At 33.9% G+C, this 24,413-nt stretch overlaps 1 protein-coding gene across 3 annotated transcripts in view; it reads right to left on the minus strand.

The window, feature by feature from the left end:
- LOC108692513 (sulfatase-modifying factor 1) overlaps nt 1–24,413 on the minus strand; it is a 100,150-nt gene that overhangs the window by 31,069 nt on the left and 44,668 nt on the right. For 2 of the 3 annotated variants that reach the window (XM_018200807.1, XM_018200806.1), the window contains exons 3-4: nt 10,378–10,561; nt 9,004–9,177 (exon numbers count right to left, since the gene is read on the minus strand). In XM_018200807.1, coding sequence (XP_018056296.1) covers nt 9,022–9,177; nt 10,378–10,561 — 340 coding nt within the window. In that variant the 3' untranslated portion in view covers nt 9,004–9,021. Of the gene's footprint in view, nt 1–9,003; nt 9,178–10,377; nt 10,562–24,413 lie in introns of those variants that run through there. The other variant, XR_001931985.1, reaches the window with a different exon arrangement.

Below are 24,413 nucleotides of genomic sequence, written 5' to 3' on the forward strand. Positions count from 1 at the left end.
TAAGCAATTCAGGGTTATTTGCCCATTTATCAAGCTCGAAGCCTCCCTCTTGCAATAATTCAATTATTTCGTTGTTTATCACCCAAGCTTCCTCGATAGTGTCAGCTCCCATGAGCATGTCGTCATATAAAAATCGACATGCTTCGCATCTATCAGATATCTTAAAGAAAGCTGATTTGCAAGATGAACCAGACACCTAGTAGCTAAATATGACGCGGAAGACATACCATATGTGATGATAAGCAACTCATATGTATTGACCTCATCCGTAGATCGTCTCACTACAAAATCTTCTGTAACCGACGAATTCAACAACACTTGCCTATACATTTGGTTTATATCCGTGTCGATAACGTATTGAAATGTATGAAAACGCATCAATATAAATACGAGATCTTGTTGTATTACTGGTCCTACTATAAAGTTGTTGAGACAATCCGCTGGTAGTCTTACACGATGCGTCAAATACTCGAATCTTTAATGAGTGATTTCGGTGATTTAAAAAATGCAATGTGAAGCAAGTAACAGAATGGCAATACTTCATTACTAGATAAGCTCACAAGACACATGTGAGTTATTCGCGAATATATCATATTCGTTTATAAACTGTGAATATAAAATTTTAAACTCGCGCTTAAATCATTTCTCTAATTCCTTTAAATCCCGTTTCAATGCGATCTCGTAAGATTCCCCGAGTTTACGAATTACTTTTGTTCTTTGATAGATAGTTTGAATCATGAATCGGCCTTGTTCGTTCCACTAAACGTCATCGAGAAAATCCCATTCGCATTTTCTTCGATAGTACCGTTATCTTGGTTCACAGTGCTATCTAAGCCAGAACCAATTCGGAATGCAGACGCGCATAGATAGACGGCTGCATGACATCTTAGATGCGGGTTGAAAGTCATTGCCCAGACGCCCCGCGATAATTCATCCCACGTGTTTTTTGCAGCGCCGGGTGTGTAGTGAATACTTTGATCAGTCCTATACACAACTACCAGAATATTTTGGCGCTTATCAGAAGATCAATTTCACATATGAAATTGCAAATCAATTAACTTATGTTAACTTATGTTGCGTGGGAAATCGAATGTGTTTGAGCGTGAATGCTGGGAGCCTTTTTGTTACGTTATCTGTACCAGGTGCACAAGTATGAAATGACAATTTTTTTCCCAAACAAAACACGTTAAATTCGGAAGAATAATAAAAAGAGATTTTCAAAGTATGCTCCATTGCTAGTTACACATTTTTTCAATCTTTCGGGCAATTTGTGGATACCACGCCAGTAAAAATCTTCCCCTTTTGCCGCGAACCATTCATCGAACCATTTTTTCACATCTTCGTACGAACCAAAGCAAGTGCGTGACTCATCGATGCAAACAAGTAGTAATCGGAAGGAGCCAAGTCTGCTAAGTAAGCCGCATGGAGTAGAACTTCCCAGCTGAGTGCTTCCAACGTGTCCCGAACTAGTTTTGCCGTATGTGATGGAGCTGTCATGGAGAAAAATAAACTTGTATTACCTCTTTTGGTATTCTGGTCGTTTTTTAAGCAGCGAACGGTTCAAATCGATCATTTTGTTGTTGATAGCGTTTGATATTAACCGTTTCACCAGGCTTCAATAGCTTCAATAGCATAATAGATCACACTCTTCTGATTCCACCAAACACAGAGCATCATCTTCCTGCCAAAGCGATTCGGTCTTGCAGTCGATGTGGATGGTGCGCCTGGGTCTATCCATGATTCTTTGCGCTTGGGATTCTAAAAAAAAATCCACTTTTCATTCCCAGTAACGATACGATGCAAGAATGACTTTCTTCTGTATCGTTCGAGCAAAATTTCACATGAGTTTTTGCGCCTCTACATCTGTCTCTCGTTCAATTCATATGGCACCCATCTTCCAACTTTCTGAATCTTTCCCATCTCTCGTAGGCGATTGGAAACAGCTTGTTGACTAACGCTCAATTGCTCTGCGAGTTGTTTTTGTGAATCATCTTCATCCAGCAATGCTTGCAATTCCACGTCTTTGTACTTTTTGGTGTTCCTTGTCTGCAACATCGAAATCTCCAATTTTCAAACGCTGAAACCATCGTTCACACGTTTTTTGCGATGGAGCATGTTTACCATAAGCTTCTTCAAGTAATCAGTATGATTCCACATTTTCTTCAAATGAAAACAAAAAATTAATGCTGTCCGCGAATGCTCCTTATTTGGTACAAATTTCGTCATATTAAACACAATACTATGCAAACACTTTTCAATCAAATCACTTTGCGCGTTTGACACTTGTTGATGGTACAATAAAATGGCATATAATGTTAAATCTTTGTACTTCACACTGCATTGGTGCGCCATCTGTTTCTCAAATCGTCATTTCATATTTGTACACCTATATTTGTAACTATGCAATCGAAGCTAACGTTATAAGAATTCAATCGTGACTGTAGCTTAATTTGAGCTACTTGAGTGGACGTGGCAGTTTCAGAGATAGACCCGTGAACTCCCGCGAACTTATCTTGAGTGTTGATAGAAACTTTGATGAGATAAAATTTGCTTGCAAACTACAATCAAGTAATGCCCAACATGCTTAAGCATACCCTCCCTGGCAAATTAATGCTGTCACCAGTAGGATGTTGTTACTCGCATATAGTATTGTGCAGTAACTGCTTTCGATTCCTCTGATTTGTTTATGTTTTTATTCATGGGCACGAATGAGGGAGTTAGATGAAGTAACGTGTTGTATTTCACGACATATTTTATGGTGTCCTGATGTGCATTTAGCAGCTACGTATGATATGGACCACAAGCAGTTAACGCATCCCTTACGGCTACGAATTAGATACTCTGTGTGCGACTGAAAGTACTAAAAAATCTTTGCAGTGATAAATAGAATGTTCGCCTTTACAGTAATGGCAATTGGACTTGACGATTGCGACGTGAGAAGACTGACGCTTGCCATTAGACTGTTGCTTGGCGCTATTGACAAATTATTGGTAGCTTCGAAAGTTTGACACTAGCGATGAAATAAAAAAATTTACTTTAATGTGAGACGTTTTTACTCGAGAGAGATACCTGTTGTAATGTGATCTTGTCAAGCTTCGATTTGAATATATAAACGAGCAAATCGTCCTAATGAACGGGCATTTCAATGCCTGAAAGACAGATAAATGTTTTGACGCATTGTCCGCGGGTTTTCTCAATTCCTTAGTGATTTCGTTATGCGAGGCATGTTCACGAGAGATTTGACATGGCTTTCCATTATTATGACGCATTTATTATCGTATCACTCACGAAGTAATTTCCACGCGACCGCGTAATTTTCATTAGTCATTTCAAGCGAGTTAATCATATTTCCTGCTTCGCCCGTAAGCGAAGCTTTTAAATATTGAGACTTTTCGACGTTAAAATATCGAGAAACTTAAGAATATTAGACCGATCCATTATTGTAGTTCACATGAAGTATATATTCGATTCTCAGAAAAATATGAATAAATTTTCTTGTGCTATTAGATGTACAACTTTGCTTCCGCCGTTTTTTTTCCGAAATTCGAGGCTTTATTGTAAAAAAACTGGTTATACATTTATGATTCAAAGTATTGTCCATCGCTGGCCATTACTTTCTCCCATCTTTCGGGTAGCGTTCGAATCCCACGTCGAAAAAACTGGTCATCTTTTGAGGCTATCCACGAATCAATCCAATTTTTTACTTCTACATAAGACCGGAAGTGCTGGTCAGCCAGACCGTGTGCCATTGATCGAAACAAGTGATAGTCAGAGGGAGCAACGTCTGGAGAATACGGCGGGTGGGGTAGGACTTCCCATTTCAACGTTTCCAAGTATGTCTTGACCACTTTCGCAACATGGGGTCGAGCATTGTCATGCTGCAAAATCTCTTTATCGTGTCTCTCGGTGTATTGCAGCCGTTTGTCTTTCAATGCTCGGCTCAAACGCATCAATTGCGTTCGATCCCGATCGCCTGTGATTGTTTCCGACGGTTTTAACAGTTCATAATACACTACGCCGAGCTAGTCCCATCAAATACAGAGTATGACCTTGGACGTCAAAATCACCGTTCTTGAAGCGTTGAAGCTCACGACACGTTCTTTCATTAATAGCGGCCTCACCATAAGTATTTGAGAGCATTCGATGAGCCTCAGCCGCAGATTTCTTCATATTGAAGCAAAAAATTAAACCCTCCCGCAAATGACGAGAATTTGGCTCGTAAACTGACATTTTCAATCGAGAATAACTTTATGATGCAGACACAAATCGACTAATGTTTCTATGGAGTTATGTTGACAGATGCCCAAGTTTATTCTATGACGTCTATGTTCTATTTATTTCGACCACCATTTACCGCTAAAGCCATCTATATGAAAACGGCGGAAGCAAAGTTGTACACCTAATAATTAAGTACAGAGCAATAATAAAAGTTTAATACATCCATCTAACTTTGCAACAGATATCATCCAGTCCTCGTTAAAATATGTTAAAAACAATTGCTTCATAAATCGTATGAGCGCTTCGATTCCAACGATGTTCAATACTTCTCATAATTAGATAACAATTTTGCTCTGCCGTCGAGTGATACTAAGAAAAACTGCTTAGAGTTTCTTTTTGTCAAAAACAATCCGAACATTATGTTTACCAGAGTGAATAAAGATAACATCTGTAGCCCTTAATAAAGAAGATTATAAAGATAAAAGAAGACTACATAAACAATGTCAATAACATGTTAAGACATAGATACATACCAGTGAACAGAGATCTAACATCGAGTCTAGTAAGAAAGATAGATTTTATTTAAAAAGTGGGAAAATAAACATTGATACAAAAAATTTCATTGCAGTGCGAAAGTCTATGTCTAATATATATATAATATATATATTATATATTCCCTAAAATTCACAAAATAAGTTCACAGTACAGAATTATCGTCTCATACGTAGATAGCCCTCTGTACGCTTTAGCGGCATTCCTGCAGGATATGATTGGTCGATATGTCCTCAAACTGTCCGCAGAGCCATATTGATAATAGTTTTATGTTAGTAAAAAAGTTAAATAGTAAATTTATAGACGACGGACTTGCTTTGATATCATTAGACGTTGTATCCTTGTTCACCAACATTCCGATGGAATTGATCATCGAATGTTTGAGGAAAAAATGGAAACACAATAAAATATAAATTTGCCAATAAAACCAATATTCCGAAAAAAAAATTTATCACAGCAGTGCAATTGATCTTGAATTCGATATTTTTCGCATTCGACAATCAAATTTACAGACAGATCTACGGCACTCCCATATAGGTTCTCCGCTGTCCTCCATCATAGCAGATATAGTGCTCGAATATTTAAAAAATAAAGTATTGAAGAGTTTGAGAATTGACTTACCATTCTATGTTAGATACGTAGACGACATTGCTTTGGCAGTTTCCATATGACTCTGTTAATGAAATTCTGAATTCAACTTAATACACTCAAGAATCAAATTCACACTGAAAATTGGAGAGGACAAATTAAATTTTCTTGATGTAACACTAATCATGAACAAAAATGTAATAGAATTTGATTGGTTTCACAAACCGTCATTTTCCGGTAAGTTCATGAATTTTCATTCTCTTCATCTGCTAACACAAAAAAAAGGAGTTATTATCGGGATGTTGGACAGGACTCTTTTGTTGTCGCATCCTAAGTATTACAAAAAACATAGAATTTATAATTACTAGTTTCATGAAAAATAATTATCTTATTGAATTTATTTTCAGCGTCATTAATTCTACAATTAAATCTTTTATTCATCAAGACATATCAAAACAATGTAACAGTGATATGGAAAATGAAAATGCGAGGAACAGTTGGATCACGGTTCCCTATTTGCCTGCAATTTTTGATAAATTCAAAAACATAGCGAGGGATAGAGGCGAATCTTTGTTACCGTAGCATCGATAAATTAGATGGAATTATAAAAAGCCATAAGAACAGATTCCGTTCAAGTTCCAACAAAAATGTTGTTTAAAATAGAATGTCGAGACTGTGATGCAACCTATGTTGAACAAATAGGACGTTTATTAAAAACAAGAGTTAAAGAATACAAAAATGATATCAAAAAAAACTTCCTGTGAAACTGTGATCACACAGCATAGATTGGAACACAGAATGAATTTGAATTGGGAAAAAGTAAAAATCTTAGATAGAGAAAGACAATTGAGGAGAAGGTTCATTTCGGAAATGAACTGCATATTCGATGCAGTTTCATTGCAATCAAATGGTTTGAATTTGCAATCATACTCGGAGTTACCATTTTTATGTGAGCATTTTAGAGAAATTCAAACAATGTTGACATTATGTATTCATCTTAAAGTTTGTTTTTATTATAGTGCTACGCGTATGTTTTGTATATTTCCACGAATGTGGCGCTTAGATTATATTTTTGATGGATTTTGATTATACCATTGCTCCTTTGACTTCTCGATAATACAGGTTTGACGATTATATATTGTATATTGTTCATTTTATAAATTTATTATTTTATTCTAATTAAGAACAAATGCGTTTCATTAATCGTATTTTTTATAATTTGACTTTTATAATTTGACTTGCGTTTTAAGCGACCGAGTTGTGATCTATGGGGAATGAGGGTGAGTAAGATAAGCAAAAATTGAATTCTAATAGAAATTATTATACCTATTTTACTCTGTTAGTCACTTGGCTAAATAGCGGAGAGGCAGAAAAGGGACTACTCCCTATCAAACAATTGAGAGATATTCATCCTAAGTTTCACATAAAGCATAACTTCAACAATGTCCAACGGTTCTACTTCCGATATATATTATGTTCTACGAATTTGCTGAAGATGGTTTGAAGTAAACCGAAACGTACGAAGTCTGTATTGAAAAGTCATTGTTTCTAATATATTATATGGAAGAATTTATAACTACTATATAAATTGCACAACAATTCTCACGCTGTGCTCTCATTGTTCGTACATTATATTTTTGTTTTTTTTTTCTTTTGAATGTTATTAAGCGACACATTCGTGTGTATTACCGATGTGAAGTAATCGTAGAATGGGAACCACTGATCATAGCTACCCGAGAATGTTGAAAGATTGAGCTTCGGCAATGGTACATGCATAAGGTTATCCGAGGATTCACGAACGCTAAATGTCGAGGTCGACGCTGCCGCCTCGCGCGGGACCGGAAGTGTTGGGTTTAATAGCTCGCGAATTCTAGTGGATAATGTGTAAAACGCGTCTTCGAAACTAACACGGTCATGAACCTCGATCTTTTCGATTAATTTGAATCGTGATTGAATCTGATTGTATTCAGACCAATAGTTATCTAGTTTGACCTTACGTTCTTGAGGCTGAATTGCTATCGCGGGAGTGAGTACGATTATTGATTCGACATATGTGCGAATTCGCATGCACGCCTTTAAACGTTGCGCGTTGCTTTTTGAGAATCACTGACGCGACGTCGTTAGATATTTTGAAAGAGCATCTCGAATCGCGTATAAAACCTACTCTGATGGTTTACACGATTGTCTGAATAGTTTTCTACCTATGTATCGCTTGATGTGCGCACAAGCTGATTGTCACGCGTCGTTGAATGATCCGGGCCTCCCAACAATGATGTAGCGTCGATCATCGCAAGACTGGCGGTTTCGTCGTCGTTCAATGATAAAGAGCAAAAGATTTTCCAAGTAAAAGCTTTTTGCCGCAAAGTATTAAAATGTTACTTCGGCAAGGCGTGATATAGAAGTTTACGTGTTAAAAACTGAAACTTTGAAAGTGAATATCTTCATTTCGATACCGCTAGGTCATTTAAATTTTAATTATATAGTTAAAATTATTTTAAATAATATCCAAATTTCAAAAAAATCTGTAGAAACTCAATCTCTAGGAGAAAGCTCTAAGCTCTAAGATCCACTTCAATTGAAAATCGATATTTTTCTCGTATTTAATTAATTTCTTTTTCCAAAATATCTTTTATTTTATTTAAAAAAGTTTTATTAAACGTAACATATTATAATTTTATGTATTAGGTGTACAACTTTGCTTCCGCCGTTTTTTTCCGAAATTCTTTATTGTAAAAAACTGGTTACATTTATGATTCAAAGTTGTCCATCGCTGGCCACTACTTTCTCCCATCTTTCGGATAGCGTACGAATCCCGCGTCGAAAAAATTGGTCATCTTTTGAGGCTATCCACGAATCGATCCAATTTTTTACTTCTTCATAAGATCGGAAGTGCTGGTCAGTCAGGCCGTGTGCCATTGATCGAAACAAGTGATAGTCAGAGGGAGCAACGTCTGGAGAATACGGCGGATGGGGTAGGACTTCCCATTTCAACGTTTCCAAGTATGTCTTGATCACTTTCGCAACATGGGGTCGAGCATTGTCATGCTGCAAAATCATTTTATCGTGTCTCTCGTTGTATTGCGGCCGTTTGTCTTTCAATGCTCGGCATCAATTGCGTTCGATACCGATCGCTTGTGATTGTTTCAGTCGGTTTTAACAGTTCATACACTACGCCGAGCTGATCCCACCAAATACAGAGCATGACCTTGGACATCAAAATCACCGTTCTTGAAGCGTTGAAACCACTCACAACACGTTCTTTCACTAATAGCGGCCTCACCATAAGTATTTGAGAGCATTCGATGAGCCTCAACCGCAGATTTCTTCATATTGAAGCAAAAAATTAAAACTTCCCGCAAATGACGAGAATTTGGCTCGTAAACTGACATTTTCGAGAATAACTTTATGATGCAGACACAAATGGACTAATATTTCTATGGGGTTATGTTGACAGATGCCCAAGTTTATTGTATGACGTCTATGATCTATTTATTTCGACCACCACTTACCGATGGCTAAAGCCATCTATAGGAAAACGGCGGAAGCAAAATTGTATACCTAATAGGTACAAATTTCTGACACAAATTTTAAACGTAAATAAAATGTAATTTTTTTATTCATATTTAATCTTGATATCCAGAAGTTCGAAGTTTTAATCTCTTCCTATGCTGATATAGCACATCTAAAACCTAAATTTCCAGCTGATGTATCAGGTGTGTTTTGACTACGTGCAGCACATCTGTATCTGTAGCAATAAGTTTTGTGACATAGATATGAGCCACCTTTCTTCACTTTATCACTACCACTAGAAGAACCAATCTAAAAATCGACATGAACCGTCTTATTATAATATATAATGTATACTGAATATTAAAAATAAAGTATTACAAATTTTTATCTTAGAAACACATTATGCATTATGAAAAACGGACAAAAGTAGAATTCAAGAAGATCTATTTGCTGATCTTATCAGTTTGACTTTAGATGGCGTCGCCAAGATCAGGTAACATCGATTTTTTAAAACGGAATTCTCCATTTTTAATTTCAGAATCTAATAACCGATGTCGAGAGCTTTCCAAAACACTATAATAAAGTTATTTCTTATTGAGTACTTTTTGAATTATGATGTTTAAAAATTACAGGATCATTGGCATTATCTAAAATATCCGACCAACGGCTAAAACTTTGAATGTTATTTAGGATCATGTCCTGGATAACATTTGTCAACATAAAGGTCATTGGAGATTATTCTTCTTATTTTCATTTTTGCGTTAAAAATTCACTTTTATGTAAAAAATGAAGAAAAGAGATACAATCTCCAATGACTTTTCTCTTGACAAATGTTATCCAGGACATTATTCTGAACAAAATTCAAGAAGTTTTAGCCATCGGTTGGACCTGGTACTGTAACTTTTCGTAAAGTACTTCATAAAGAATATTTTCTTATTGCGTTTCGGAAAGCTCTCAACATCAGCTAGTAGATTCTGGAAGCAAAAATATAATATTCCATTAAAAAAAATCGATGTGACTTTGATCTTAGTGACGTCACCCAAGGTCAAACTGATAAGATGATAAATAGACCTTTTTGAACTCTACAACTTTTTTTTTTTTAGGATTACTGAACAATTTTCTCAATATTGTTCTGTTTCCACGATAGAAATTTGTAACGCTTTATTTTAAACATTCGGTAAATACAGGGTGAGTAAAAATTCCAGAATCAATGAAATATCTCAAAAATTAAGCATTTTTGAAAGAAATGTTTTCTACAAAACATGGTCCTGAACAACATTGATCAGATCAGTAAATAGATTATTTAAAACCCTACAACTTTTGTAGAAAACATTTCTTTCGAAAATGCTTAGTTTTCGAGATATTTCACCAGTATAGGATTTTTTACTTGCTTTATATATATATATATATATATATATAAAAAAAAATAATATACTATATATATATATAATACATACTTTATTACATTTTCACTTAAATAAGAAAGTATTTAAATAAATAAATGCTTACTGGATTTATTAATCGATCACTTGAGTGCTTTGTTATCCACCAATCCGCTGTCCATTCCCAAACATTTCCAATAATATTATGCAAACCATATCTATTCTGCGAAAACATTGTAACTGGTGATGTGCCTTTGTATCCGTCTTCTTCAGTATTCTCTGTAGGAAAATTGCCTTGCCAAATATTGGCTCTACAACATAATGATAAAATATATTCTTATAATATTCTTATTATACCAAAGATCATATGATTATAATATACACAACTCGAAATTATAATAAGACATATGTAGCAATAAAATTCGGTGAGTGAAAAAATAAACACCATTTAATTAATATACAAATGACTTTCATTGTCCTTCAAAATAATCCGCTAGAGGTAATACACTTCTGACAATGTTCGTACAGCTTTTAGAAATTGTAACAAATCTTATTGACACATGATTCTAAAATTCGAAATGTTAAATCGAGTCTCTTTCATCACCTTCTTTAGCTTAGGGAATAAAAAGTCTGCTGGAGCAAGATTGGGGAATAAGGAGAGTAATTCAAAATGGCAATGCTGACTTGAGAATTGTTATATATGTTTTGAATCAGAACACCAAGTAAAACACAGAGCAAGATTCGCGAGACGAACTTACGCTAGCGCAGCGTAAACTGTTATTAGTGGTGTCATATTTCACTATTATACGATCATCATTACGCTCTTCTTATAAAAGTATATGATAGTAATGCATCAGAGCTTTTCTTTATACAATAAATGTGAACAAGAGAAAGAGATTATAAACACTTTTTCAATTTTAAATATAATTACACACATTTGTAATTAATTTCTTATAGATCTTTTTTAGAGTATTAATAAATTTATTTATTTCAAATGGTATAAAATTAATAAATTTTTATGTAGACAATATTTAGAATTTGGGAAAATGCTATTAGCGCTATTTGCGCTATTTGTGTCATTCTACTTTTGTTTTACATCCAATATACTATAAAAATAAGAAAATACAGGTAGCATCTGCCCGAACGCAATATATGTTTAATATATCAATATTTTCTACAGTAATAATATTAATATTGATTAAAGATATAAAAAAAATGCATTCGGATACCAAGGAGCGTCTAGAGATAGTTTAATATTATTCTTTGTTTTTCTTCTGATCTTTCTTGCAAGTATGATTCAAAAATACTTTTTTAAGGTGTTCGAAAAATAATTTGATTTTATCTTTACTAGTCCATTTTCCGTTTTCTTGTTTTACCGAAGGTAATTTTAGTTGATTAGAATTCTTTTTTAACTTCTTTGATTTTCCATAGTGAGTAGTCTGTTGCTTCTGTAAGAATGAGCTCTAAGAAAAACTTTTCTAAGAAAAACTTTTCGATCATTTTATTCGCTATTTATTAATTTTTTAAATTGCTTTTCGATTTTATTTAAATTCGTTTTATCATTCGGTGATCTTGATGTTTGCTATTTTTTGCGAAATTTTTTTGCAATTTTAAGTTTAATATTTAGTAGACAATGCATTGAATTTCTAACATTATGCGCTGTAGGAGTTGATTTCCAGGCCGCTTTTTGTATTTTAATATTGAGACTGTCTATTGCCATCTCTAATTTTTCGTTAATTTTCAGTGATATTTTATATGTTATTTATTTGTTTAAAAGGTCTCTGATTAGACGCCAATTTGTTTTTGCATTGGACAGAGTTAGAGGTTACTCTATATTTATAGTTGTATTAACTGTAATTATTATTGGGGAATGATTCGATGTTAGGTCATAACATAATTCTGCTTTGAAGTAGTGCGTTACTATCCTCTTCACAATACAGAAATCTATAACATCTAGTATTTTTCTACAATCAGCTAGCCAGTAGATGGGTTCACCTGTAGATATCGGGTGTAGATTATTTTGCAACATTGCTAAATATAATTGCTTTCCTTTTGAATTACTTAAGATCATTATCACGTGTTTCGCATTATAGTCGCCACCAGCAATAAACCTGTGACTAAGAGTTTTGAAATAATTAGTATAATGTTCTTGTTTGCGTGCTTTGGCGAGCTACATATAGCTGAAAAAGTAATAGGTCCTATCCAATCTTCTATAGTGATACTTGTTGATTGTAGTAGATAGTTCTGAGAATACTTCTCGTTTTTATGATGCTTAATAGCTGTTTTAATAATTAGAGTGCCATCCATAGATGTTGGATATCGTAGATTATATAATTTGGATTTTTTAGGTAGCTTTTTTGTTTCTGAAATAAGCATTACGTTTATGTTGTGTTTGGATAAAAAATATTTAAGTTCATTGCTTCTTGGAATAAGTCCGTTGGCATTCCAGATTCCTAATATTTTAATATTTATGTATTTAATATATATTTCATATTTAATATAATATTTAATATAAATTATGTATTTTGATATACGGGCCATTATTTCATTTTAGTGATCAGGGCTGTTAATAGATTTAACACTGTATCTATAAAGAGCGTTATCATTTCTTCGAATTTGTTGGCCAGGTGTTTGGTGTCATAACTAGCGGATCACTTATTATAAATATTATTATCTTCTAGGTTTGGTTAATTTATAGGATTTTCTTTTAATATCTCAGCATAACTTGTAGTTGGTTGTGTTGATCTTGTTTCTGCTTTGTTGTTCATTCCTTAAATTTGATTTCGTATTTGGATCTGCTTCTATTTTTTCCCTTAACTTAAGGAAATAGTTTTTGATGTAATTACTTAGCCTTTGTAACGTACAGGATAGTTTCCTTCGCAGTTGCAGCATTTTACTTCGTTAAACATCTGTTTTTTAGTACAATCATTAGTTAGTATCATTAGTTTAGTACAATCAGTTAGTTAGGTGTTTTCCTGCTCATTTGATGCATTTTGATCTTCTGAAGCAATAATTCTTCGTATGCTAATATGCTTGATATCTGGAACATTGATTTAATTTTTTTCATATGGTTTCAAAAGTAATTATTATATTTAACAGATTTTTTTTACTGTCATGCTATTTTCCTTTTGATGCAGTTCTATAAAGAAAAGTGGTGGTTTCTTAATTCTAGTTTCTAGAATATTTGTTATTTTTATAACTAAATATAAATTAATTCCTAAAGACTCCGATACAAAGTGGATTTAACAAGAGTCAAGCACGGTAATTCTTATGCAAATCAATATGATTAACAAAACAACTTTATTAATAATTAATCCGCTTATATGTTTTAGCTTACTTTTAAACCATCAGAGACAATATTGTATGACGTAATTATAAAAATTTTTTTTTTTTTACAAACTAATTCATTTCAGTGAGTCACCTCAATCTATTATCAGAAACTATAATATAAAAACTATAATATAAAAACAAACTCTAATAACAATCTAAAATGTATTAAAATTATTGAAAGGTAAATTTGTTGGGGAAGCAAAAATGATTTATTGTAAAATAATAAAAGATAGCTCACTGAAACAAAAATTCACCATCGCAAACATTTAAATTCTATCGATTTAGTCTCAAAAACCAGTTTTTGACCATTCAGCGAATCAGTATCAATTATGTTGAAATTAATGAATAATTTTTAATTATACACTTAAAACGTTAATCGCAAAGAAAAAGAAAAAAGAAGGGAAAAATTCTGATTCTATTAATTATATCTATTATTCTGATCTATTAATTATAGTCCAAACAGAGATCAAAACAAAAGCTTTTTACGTCCTGCCCTCCGTAGAAATATAATTTTATTTTCTTTTTTTTTTCATTTTGCGCTAAATTATTTTTCATTATTTAATCTCACATCGTCTATCTAAAGTATTTCTAATTGAAATATTCCTAGCGAAACTTATTCGACGTGGTATGATTCTGTTGTCCAACATCGCGTGACATGTCGCGTGAGTCAATCGAAGCATCCGTAAGGCGCGTGCTGCATAGCGACGTATTGCGATGAAATTCCAGACAGGATAACTCCACGCCAAGTCAAGAAATCGTTCCCATATGTTGCGACTGTCATGTTATTACCATCCTACACGAGGTTTAAGAAAAATTAATCCGATCGAAACATCTCAATGTCTATAATCTCTCAGAATAAGAATAACCTATTGAGTACCAATCATAGTCTGCGACGCGCGTGTCGCTCGTCGCTCCGAATTCTTAGTGAGATTTCAGCCGCTCTAGCCGAGAATGCTATTAATTTCGAAGTCTAACATTATGTTTAATATATTTTTTGATTTACTATCTTTTGGCCTCGTGACCGCTTTAATTAGCCTGAAATAGATAAGTAAATACGAATTTGTTGCGTTAGCGAACGCCGAGAAAGAGATGCGGACCACGGAGAAAGACCCAAAATTTAATTTATTAATTACTTTAAAATTCCATCAATTAACGTAAACCTAAGTTGATCCGTCAGTTCTAAATTGAATTCGTGGCAACTGTGCCGAATTTCAGTGCGATATGACTAATATTTCCATATGAAAAATCATTTTCTAAATTTGGCAATTTTTCCACTACATTTAACGGGAAAAACGAACTTTTTCCCACACCTAATAATTCTGGGAAATTCGAGTTCTCCCTTCCTCCCGACTTACGAGCGCCACCGACTGGCGCCTAAATGGAGCGAAAATCGAGTCATTTTTGATCGGCATCATTCTGATAAATCAAAATGTTGGTGGAATATCTCTCAATATATCACAATTTCAAAAGAAAAGAAGAAAGTATACATGTGTTGATTTCTTCCAAGCTTCCCCTCTTCTATATTCTTCGGGCTAACCGTGCTTGTAGGAGCTGTTTAGTCTATCTCTTCTTGAAATTGATCACGCTCATAGGAGCTGCTCAATTCTTCCTTTCACTATTATTTGTTTCTACAATTAATTCCTAAGTCTGCTTCTTTAATGCAATTATTTAACTAACCGCGTCGGTAATGTAATAAAAACATCCATGTGAATGACTAAAAAAGGGAACTGTTTAGGGAGACGGGTTCAGGCTCTACATTTACTAAGGGCTGAAGGGATTAAGGCCATTAAGGATTTCAATCCATCAATCTTTCCATCGAACTCGCCCGTGTCCGCGGCTCCCATCGACTTCAAGGGCTCCCAAACGGGATGCATCGAGCCATTGCGCGCGGCCAAGAAATCTCGTGCACCGTTGACCGGCGAGCAGCGGAACGTCAGGGCCGACACAATCGCTCCAGCGGAGAACGCGTCCCATGGCTGTCCCATCGCTAAATAGGCTCTGAATGCTCACGAGCCCCTCCAATGTCCCGATACAGTTTCATATCACTCGAGTATTAACCGCTCATCAATAAGAACATAGATACTTATTTAGCGTTATATTCTGTCTTGCTCAATCCTCCCCCTTATTCCCTCCTTAAAGAGTGATGAAATGATGAAACGGCTTGAATTGCTCGGATCATTAATTTTTTTGCTAAATGAACTCTAATCAATTTGACATTTGTTACGATTACAATTATTCGTTGAAGGTTGAAGTTAACGCAAATGGCAAACAAATAATTCATAAATTGCTCAATCAAATAAGTCACAATGTCTCATATTGATAAAGAACAATGCCAAATTCTATTTCAAGAAAATAGTAATTATTAATTTAAAATTCTAAATCAATTATAATAGATCAATTATCATAAAGAATTCCTATAGCATGCGATACGCCAGCACTAGCAGTCTAGTTTGCCGCTTGCTTCCACTCTTATTATATCTTTCCTACTCTAATAAACACTTCGCCATTCTTTCAATCCTATGTTCTGTTCGCGCGCCGCGCTGGGCCGTCTCTCTCTCTCTTTCTCTTTCTCTCTCTCTCTCTCTCTCTCTCTCTCTCTCTCTCTCTCTCTCTACTCTGCACTCGGCAGCGACGCGACGCATAATATGACGCAAGAATTCTACACCAAGCCGCGGGTCGTAAGAAATAAGTAACATCCTGCGAGCACGAAACGTAATTCATAAACGCAAAAATATTCAATCCGTGATTATTAGCTATGCTTAACATAAGAATTCGTAATATTTCTGGTGACAGCAATGGGATAATAACAAGAACCGTTGCATCCTAACACAGTAATTCATAAACGCGAAAATATCTAAATTTGTTACAGTTCATGATATAATGTTTCTGACGAGAGCAGTGGGATGAGACACAATTGCCACGACATTTAGTAATAATAATGCATTAATAATATATTCACAAGATACGATTAAACGCAATTGCCGTGTGATATTGCGTATTCATTAATCTTGATAAAGGAAAATAATAAAATAAAACAAATTTGACAATGAGTAAAGTAAATTTAGGGACCATTCCCTACATGATAAGATTAACAAAAAGAGATCGCTTACCATAATGAATTAATTAACATGAACGTTACAAATCTGGAAAGAAAAAAAAAACCTTCACTTAAATATGATAACTAATATTCTAATAAATTATAATTATTCTAATTTACGCGTATATTTCTAAAAAAAAAAGGAAGTATTCGGATCTAACACGTATTGAGAGAATTGATTGTTTTCATTGCTAAGCTACCTTAGACAAGATCCCATTAACGGTTCACGAACGCGAACTGATTCAAAGAATCGAAACATTAGAAAATATGATGCATACCTTCGCTAATTTCTTTACCGAAACCATATTAACACCTCCCGTATCAACACCTATTAATGAAGACCCATCAGCACCGTTTAATTTTCAAAGTCCACGACCTTCAATAAACGCGACGTTTTCATCTGGGGCCGCGCTACCTAAAATCGTATGTTCGAGATACTCTCAAATTCGTACTTAAATACGAGGTACCTAAATACGGGCATAACATATCTGTTTGTGTTGCAATTTGTTATTTGCACTTGTAAAAGGGCTAAGAAAACAATTCTCTTAATCAACGAAGCTCACCTTGTTCGATTGTTGCATAATAAATTAACGCATCATGCATCTGACAGTGGAGGATGAGAATCACTCCTGTTAATAAATTTCTCGACACATTTAAACGAACTTTCGGGCCGGGAAGAAATGCGAATTACTATCGCGGCCAACTTAGTTTAAAAAACTGAATGAACATGTCTTAGACTATATAGGAAAAATAAGAACTACATAGGACAAATAAGGACTTTGTAATCGCCATAATCGAAGGCGATCAACTTAATCTCAATCGGTCTTTGAATCAAAGTGAAATCTCGTCAATCGACTCTTTTGCGTTAGAAGCGTTTTACGAAGGATTTCCATGCGAATATCGCGTTAAACTCAGAACAGAGAGTTACTCCGATTTTAGGGACGCCTGCGCCAAAATAATTGCAATTAGCAAATGGTTAGAGAGGGAGAAAAATAGAAAAAGAAATTTTCGCACTCCGCGCATAGACTCCTCGTCTCCTCGTGTACTCTCACGTAATTCCCCGCTGAGGGAGCCGTGAATAATTCGGCTAGTTAGTATGAACAAAAGATTTACGGTTATTGTAAAGCCTTCGGACGTCTAATGAGTGTTGCAAGCGTCAGTATCGAGAAAATTTTAATAATAATAATAATGCGTATTCTCGGGGTAATAATACAAATCCGAATGACCTTACTTCAATAGGCGGAACCAGGGAAACCTGCTAGAAGTCTCGGCAAAAAGCCTCGGAAGCCTCGAGGTAGAAATGCTCGTTTCGTTCATTTGATAGATTGCGTTCAAAATCAATTCATGTTCTTCAAGTCGCCAACAGAAGCATACCCTCCGTTGAGCTCGAATTACCTTTCCGCCGTCTTCATACTCGATACCGGAAGATAATCGAATATAGTAAAATTAGAATGCATAAACGAACACATTCCTATTGACAAAAATGAAATTCTTCAATTTATCGGCATCATAGAAGATGTTATAAATATCCTAGGGACAATTAAGGGCCCACATGTTACAAACTTCATTAATATTTCATATAGTTCCAAATGATTTTTCTATTTTCTAACGCAACAGAGTATATTAGGTACTATTTTCTTCACAGAGCATAATGTCTGTATCAATTATGATAACAGCATTTCGTTTGACGCAATTGTGCTTCCCGTTAAATCTCAGGAAACTGTGATCATTCCGCCACAATGTAATTCCGGTTTTGTTATACCATATATTATACATTTCTAAGAAATTAAAACTGGCTATTTGCCTCAATTACGTTTTATGAAGGGGTATTCGCCAGAATTATTTGTATTAACAATAAAGTAAGAGTAATTAACTCTCGACCATGAAGTCGAGCTTCTAATACCCACAATTAAATTACAAGAGATTATAAAACCTCTCAATCTCTCCATTATGAATAATGAAAACAAGAAAAAATCCTGTCGTCTCGTGGGATTTTCTGAAAAAAATATCCCGGAAAATACTATATTCAATCAATAAAAAACACGCCAAACTCTGTAATAACATTAAGTAAAAATATTAATATAATCAAAGAAAATAATAAACAAAAATCGCTTTCTTCTTCCAATCCTACTAACTCTATTACTTCTAATTTTTCTAATCTACATTCCTCATAGGGATTACCCTCTAGTACAGAATGTACTCATCTTCACGAAGGGCCTTCTAATTCCTTCTAAGCTTTCTAATACTAATTCTAATTCCAATTCTCTATTCCTCACTCCAATTTCTATAATAAGGAAAAAGGATTTCTTTAATTACTAATATAATAAATAATACTATTAACAAAGCATTAATGACTTACTAATTCATATATTAATTTGGCGAATAAAATCTGTCGGGACGATAATGACAATCTTACTTTTAGAAACGAGGCCTTATTAATATATAAAATTAGATTTTATAAGATGATAAAATTAGACTTTATAATCAGAGTTTAATACTGAGAAAGTTCTGAAAATGTGCTTTTGTGCTAGTGAGAAAGCTATGTGCTTTTTCATTCCAACTCACTTTACGGTAACGTTGTGGCATTGAAAATATGGTAATTCTATAAGATTTATAGTCAGATTTTCTAACGAGAGATGTGAATTAGAAATATTAGAAGGTCCTTCGTGAGAATGAGTACATATATCTATACTAGAGGATAATCCCAATGATGAACATAAGTATAACAAATGATGAATATACGTACAAGTTTAAGTGAAATAAGTATATTTGTTTTGTTTTAACTTACTAGGTTTATTTTTTTCTTTCCCGAGTTTTGAATGAAGAGATTGTAAACACAGAGTAAGGAAGTCATTTAAGAATACGTGAGCGAATAGAAGGAGAAAAATGAGATGGTTAGATTTTATATTAAGAGTCGCGACTCAAGCTCATTTTTATATGCAGGGTAGTTGTTTTAACAAAATTGGTAATAGAAATAAATATATCGTATCTCTGTCTAATCATAACGCGTTTCTAAACTTGCGTTGATGGAACATGCGTACATACATTACTCAACTGTACAGACAATTATTAAAAATAGTATGTAGTAACTAAATTATTACAATACCAATTATTACAATACCAACCAAAGGCTAATGAAAGTATCTCTTCGAAATGCCGAACATCGTGCTTTATATACAAAAAATGTTAGTGAAAGATGTAGAGGAAGTGGTGTGAAAAATTGGACGCATGCAACAGCAAATTCTTTTCTGGCATATCATTTCAACAATGTAACATAAGAAATCTCTTTGTTAATGTCTTTAAATTAATTAATTTTAATTGTTTCTTTGCGATTAGTAAGGAACCTTTGCGAATCAACTTATGTTTAATTTTAATTATATATAATATTGTTGAAATTCAAGAGTAACACGAATGTAGATATTCAAATATAGATGGGAATTATTAAAATATATCAGATCAATAAAAGTAAAAACGATTTTTTCATGTCGCGATTCTTATTAGAGAGTCTCTAAATGGCTATCATCCTTATTTAATTACGCACTATTGATTTTCACTGTTGGATGTTAATAATCGCAAAATTATATCAATTGTCGATAATAACAGCATTTTTTAATTATCTATGTGGTCTTTTTCTTCGTGTTTTATTCGTGTTGCATGCTCCAATATGCTCCCTATTATAGCTCCAACTCACTCAAATGCGCTCATTGAAGTGAATAGTACCTATGGTAGGAGTATTGAAACATTTCGCAAACTTTTGTTTTCGTCGGTAACACAATAGAAAAAATATTAGAAATAGAAATAAATATTAAGATTTTAATTTATCAAAACTATCATATTGGAATATATGGTTTTTTATAAATTAAATTTTAATTTAGTTTCTATTTTTAATATTCCACTTATTGCAGACCCTAAAATCCGGTTTCGTAATTAACTCATGGCACCGACGAGATACTATTAAAGAACATTGGCCCTGACCAAATTTGATGAGGGCCGAGAATAATTGAAGAACAATGACATATATCGTATTACCAACAATTAATAAAAATTTATGATTATAAATAATTTATGATTATTAAATATTTGGATAATTTATTTTAATTAAATTCGTGATTTTTTTATTATATATATAAATGCTGTATAACTAAGTGTGCATACTTTTAATGCTACAATATCTTATACAGGGTGTCCCAAAATAATCGCCAAATATTTCATAGGCAGATAAAGCGGACTAAACTGAATCAAAAAGTCCTGTATCATTTTACAAGTTTCCATAATAGTTAATGAGATATTAATCTTTAAAGATAGCCTGGCAAGCACGCTGTCCGAGCTATGGAGACTCGCGGCAGTATGTTCGACGCGGGGCTCTTGCCAGGCACAGTTTAATTAGTTATCATTTTTCATTTTTTTTATGTTATAAACGAGATATCTGCAGTCTTTTATAATTTAATTCTTCTATAATTTAATCCTTTTATAATTTAACCTAATTGTGATTCCATTCTTGACTGACGAGGGAGTTATATTGTTGTCTCTTGAGTTGTCAAAATATTTCCCACACAGCTCTAAATGCCAGAATATGGCCAGAATATTACATTTTATATCTGAAATGTTTTAGTGATCTCAGAAATATTCTGGCAGTGGTAGCAGAATGTCTTATGTCCGCATCAAACAATATTCTGGAGACATTCTAATATTCTAGGAATATTCTAGGAATGTTCTGTAATATATAATACATAGCATGGAATATTACTAGACTATCACTAGAATTTCTTCCAAAATATTTCTGCAAACATCAAGAGATGTTACATATAGGATATTCTATTTAAAATATTTTAGAGACATTCCATTTGAAATATTACATTTGCAATATTTTTTTAATATTCTGGAGATATTTCGCTTCAAATCTTTCTCTCTAAACAAGATCAGCAATTGTTTTATTCCAAATAGTTTTGTGTAGAAAAATACGCGTGTAGACGGAAGAGGGATTCCCTGCACCCCTATTACGATTTAATTCTGGCCTAACCAATCCTTATCTAATTATGAGGTGAACCTCGGTTTTCCATGGAAATTCGCTCCTAGGTGGGAGAGAAATAGGATGGAAGTCGTTTCGTATGCAAAGTTGTGTGCCTCTAAGTAAGGAGAGGAGGGGGGGAGGATCTCGCTTCGCGTGAAGTCATTAATCCTGTAAACAGGGAGGATGAGATAAATTTTGTATTCTGCTTATAAAATATATTTTGTTATTAACTTTTTAAGTAACTAGCGCGGGCTAAAATCTTCCAAAGATCACCACTCATGACCCTTGACAATTATTAAGATTCTAAATTTATTTTGTTTATTCAGTAAAGCTTAAAGTCGAAAAATTGTTGTTAAAAATTTATTTAAAATAAATTGATGCGATATGATGCATAAAATTATATTGATATAATTAAAAAAAAATTTTTTTATACAAAACAAGGAAAAAATGAAACAAATAGTGATCGAAATAATAATTAAAAGTATTGTGAAATGTTTGAAGAAATCGTGAAGGCGCGCGCGTCAGTGCTAATCTTATCTAAAAAAGGAAATGTTAAATCAATAATCGAATTCATTGTTGCTTTTTTTCCGCGATGTGAATTGGTTGTCTAGAGCTTAATCGCGTGCGTAACTTTGTGTCGTAAGCGAATGTCGTGTCGATAGTTCTTTCTCTGCGCTTATTTCGTGAACGGCTGTTATTGCGGAGATTGTGTTTGATTATGCGTATCGATTAATAAAAGGGTTAATCGTATAATGATATTATAATATTGTAAAATTAATACTAGAAAAATGCCTATTATTGGTCAAAATTGGATCTTCATTGCTTTAAATAATTCAATTTTGAATTACTAATATACACTAATATATGTACTTGCATATATACCATATTGTAGTCTTTTTAGAACTGCGCGCAAAATTGTTTTTTAGAACTATAAACGTAATTAAAACAATTCTAGTAATCTAGAATTAAATTGACAAGCAATTTAATAATTTGATACCATCAAGCATCATATTATGAGTATATTACTGTAATAGCGAGGTAATATTTTACGCAATAAATTTATTAACAGTTTCAACATATTAACATCTTTATAATATGATGTGTTAAGTAATTGAAGATTGAACTATGTAAAGCAATGAAAATCTAGCTTCGACCGTAATAGGTATTTTTCTATTGATTGTGTTTCTCATATATCTAAAACAAAGATTCTATAAGAAAATCCCGGCGATCACTGCCGCGAAGGCCCATATGGAATCAATTAATTTGACAGATCACGCATGATCTACGTATGCGCGGATACTCCAGAGCATGCGAGAGGCATGAACTGGAGCGAGTCAAAAGCGAATCGGAGAATAGAAAAGTCGTGCGTGGGCAACACGCACGAAGAAAAGTCCTGCTCTTTTCGCGCTCCATTAATTTTATATATTTTATTGTACACAGGAGTGAATAAACATATTCATGGACTTAAACGTATACAGCTAATTTAAATCTAATCCTCTCTCCTTCTCTGACACGAATCTTTCGCGCATGGTCGGCCGCGCTCGTCAACGTGTATTGACGTCCCCGTGCCTGGCACGGAAGAACGAAATGAAACTTCAAAATTCTTAATATTGATTAAAATTATTAAAATCTTTTAGCATACCCTGTATGTCATGCATATTTATACAGGGTGTCTCGAATTTAAATGTCTAAATTTCGTAAAGGATCAATAAACTAAGAAAAAAAATCCTGTAGAGACATGCTCGTTTTTGCTTTGTTTTGAAAAAAAAAAATCGCAAAAAGATAAAACGTAGTTTTCATTTTTGTACTTTTTCATTACTTCATGTTGTGTTTATTTACTTGCTTAAATTTATTATATAGATATTGTTCAAGATGTTGGCCTCTTGCAACAATGCAAGCATGCATCCACAGACAGCTCGTGTTGCAACCAAACACTGATGTGGCGATATTTGATACACTGCAGCTTCGATTTGATTTCTCAATTGTTCTCTTGAACTGGCAATGGATAAATTTCCTGCTTCAGAATCCTCAAAGAAATCCAGTGATGTCAAGATGATCGCAATACTACTACTGTCAAAGTACTCCTCCACGTCCAATCCATCGTCATGGATAATGACTATCTAGCCAAACTCAAGTAGTTCTGCCATAATGAGGCTGGACATCCATCGAGTTGAAATCACAATTCAATCCTGCAGGTGAATGTCTTCTAAATAATCAAAAAAATCACATGGAGAAGTAGTATCTTGGCCACCTCGATCGCGTGATTTCTTAGAATTTCTGATTATTTAGAAGACATCTATCTACAGCAACGAATTGAAATTGTTGCAACTCAATGGATGTCCAGCTTATGATAGAACTATTCGAGCTTAGCTACATGAGTACCTCGATCACCTGATTTGATTTCTTTATGTGGGAGGTCCTGAAGCAGGAAGTTTATTCATCGCCAGTCAACTTAAGAGAACAATTGAAAAATCCAATAGAGTGCATCAAATATCGTCAAATCAATGTTTTGGCACGAACTGTCCGTACTAGATGCAACTCTTGCATTGCTGCAAAAGGCTAACATTTTGAACAATATCTATATTAAGCAAGAAATGCAAAAATGAATAAATATTATACAACGTAAATAAATAATGAGAAAATGCAAAGATAAAAATTACGTTTTGTCTTTTTTAAGATTTTTTTTAAAACGAGGCAAAAACGAGCATATCTCTACAGGACTTTT

Source organism: Atta colombica, unplaced genomic scaffold, assembly GCF_001594045.1.
Source record: "Atta colombica isolate Treedump-2 unplaced genomic scaffold, Acol1.0 scaffold75, whole genome shotgun sequence".
NCBI lineage: Eukaryota > Metazoa > Arthropoda > Insecta > Hymenoptera > Formicidae > Atta > Atta colombica.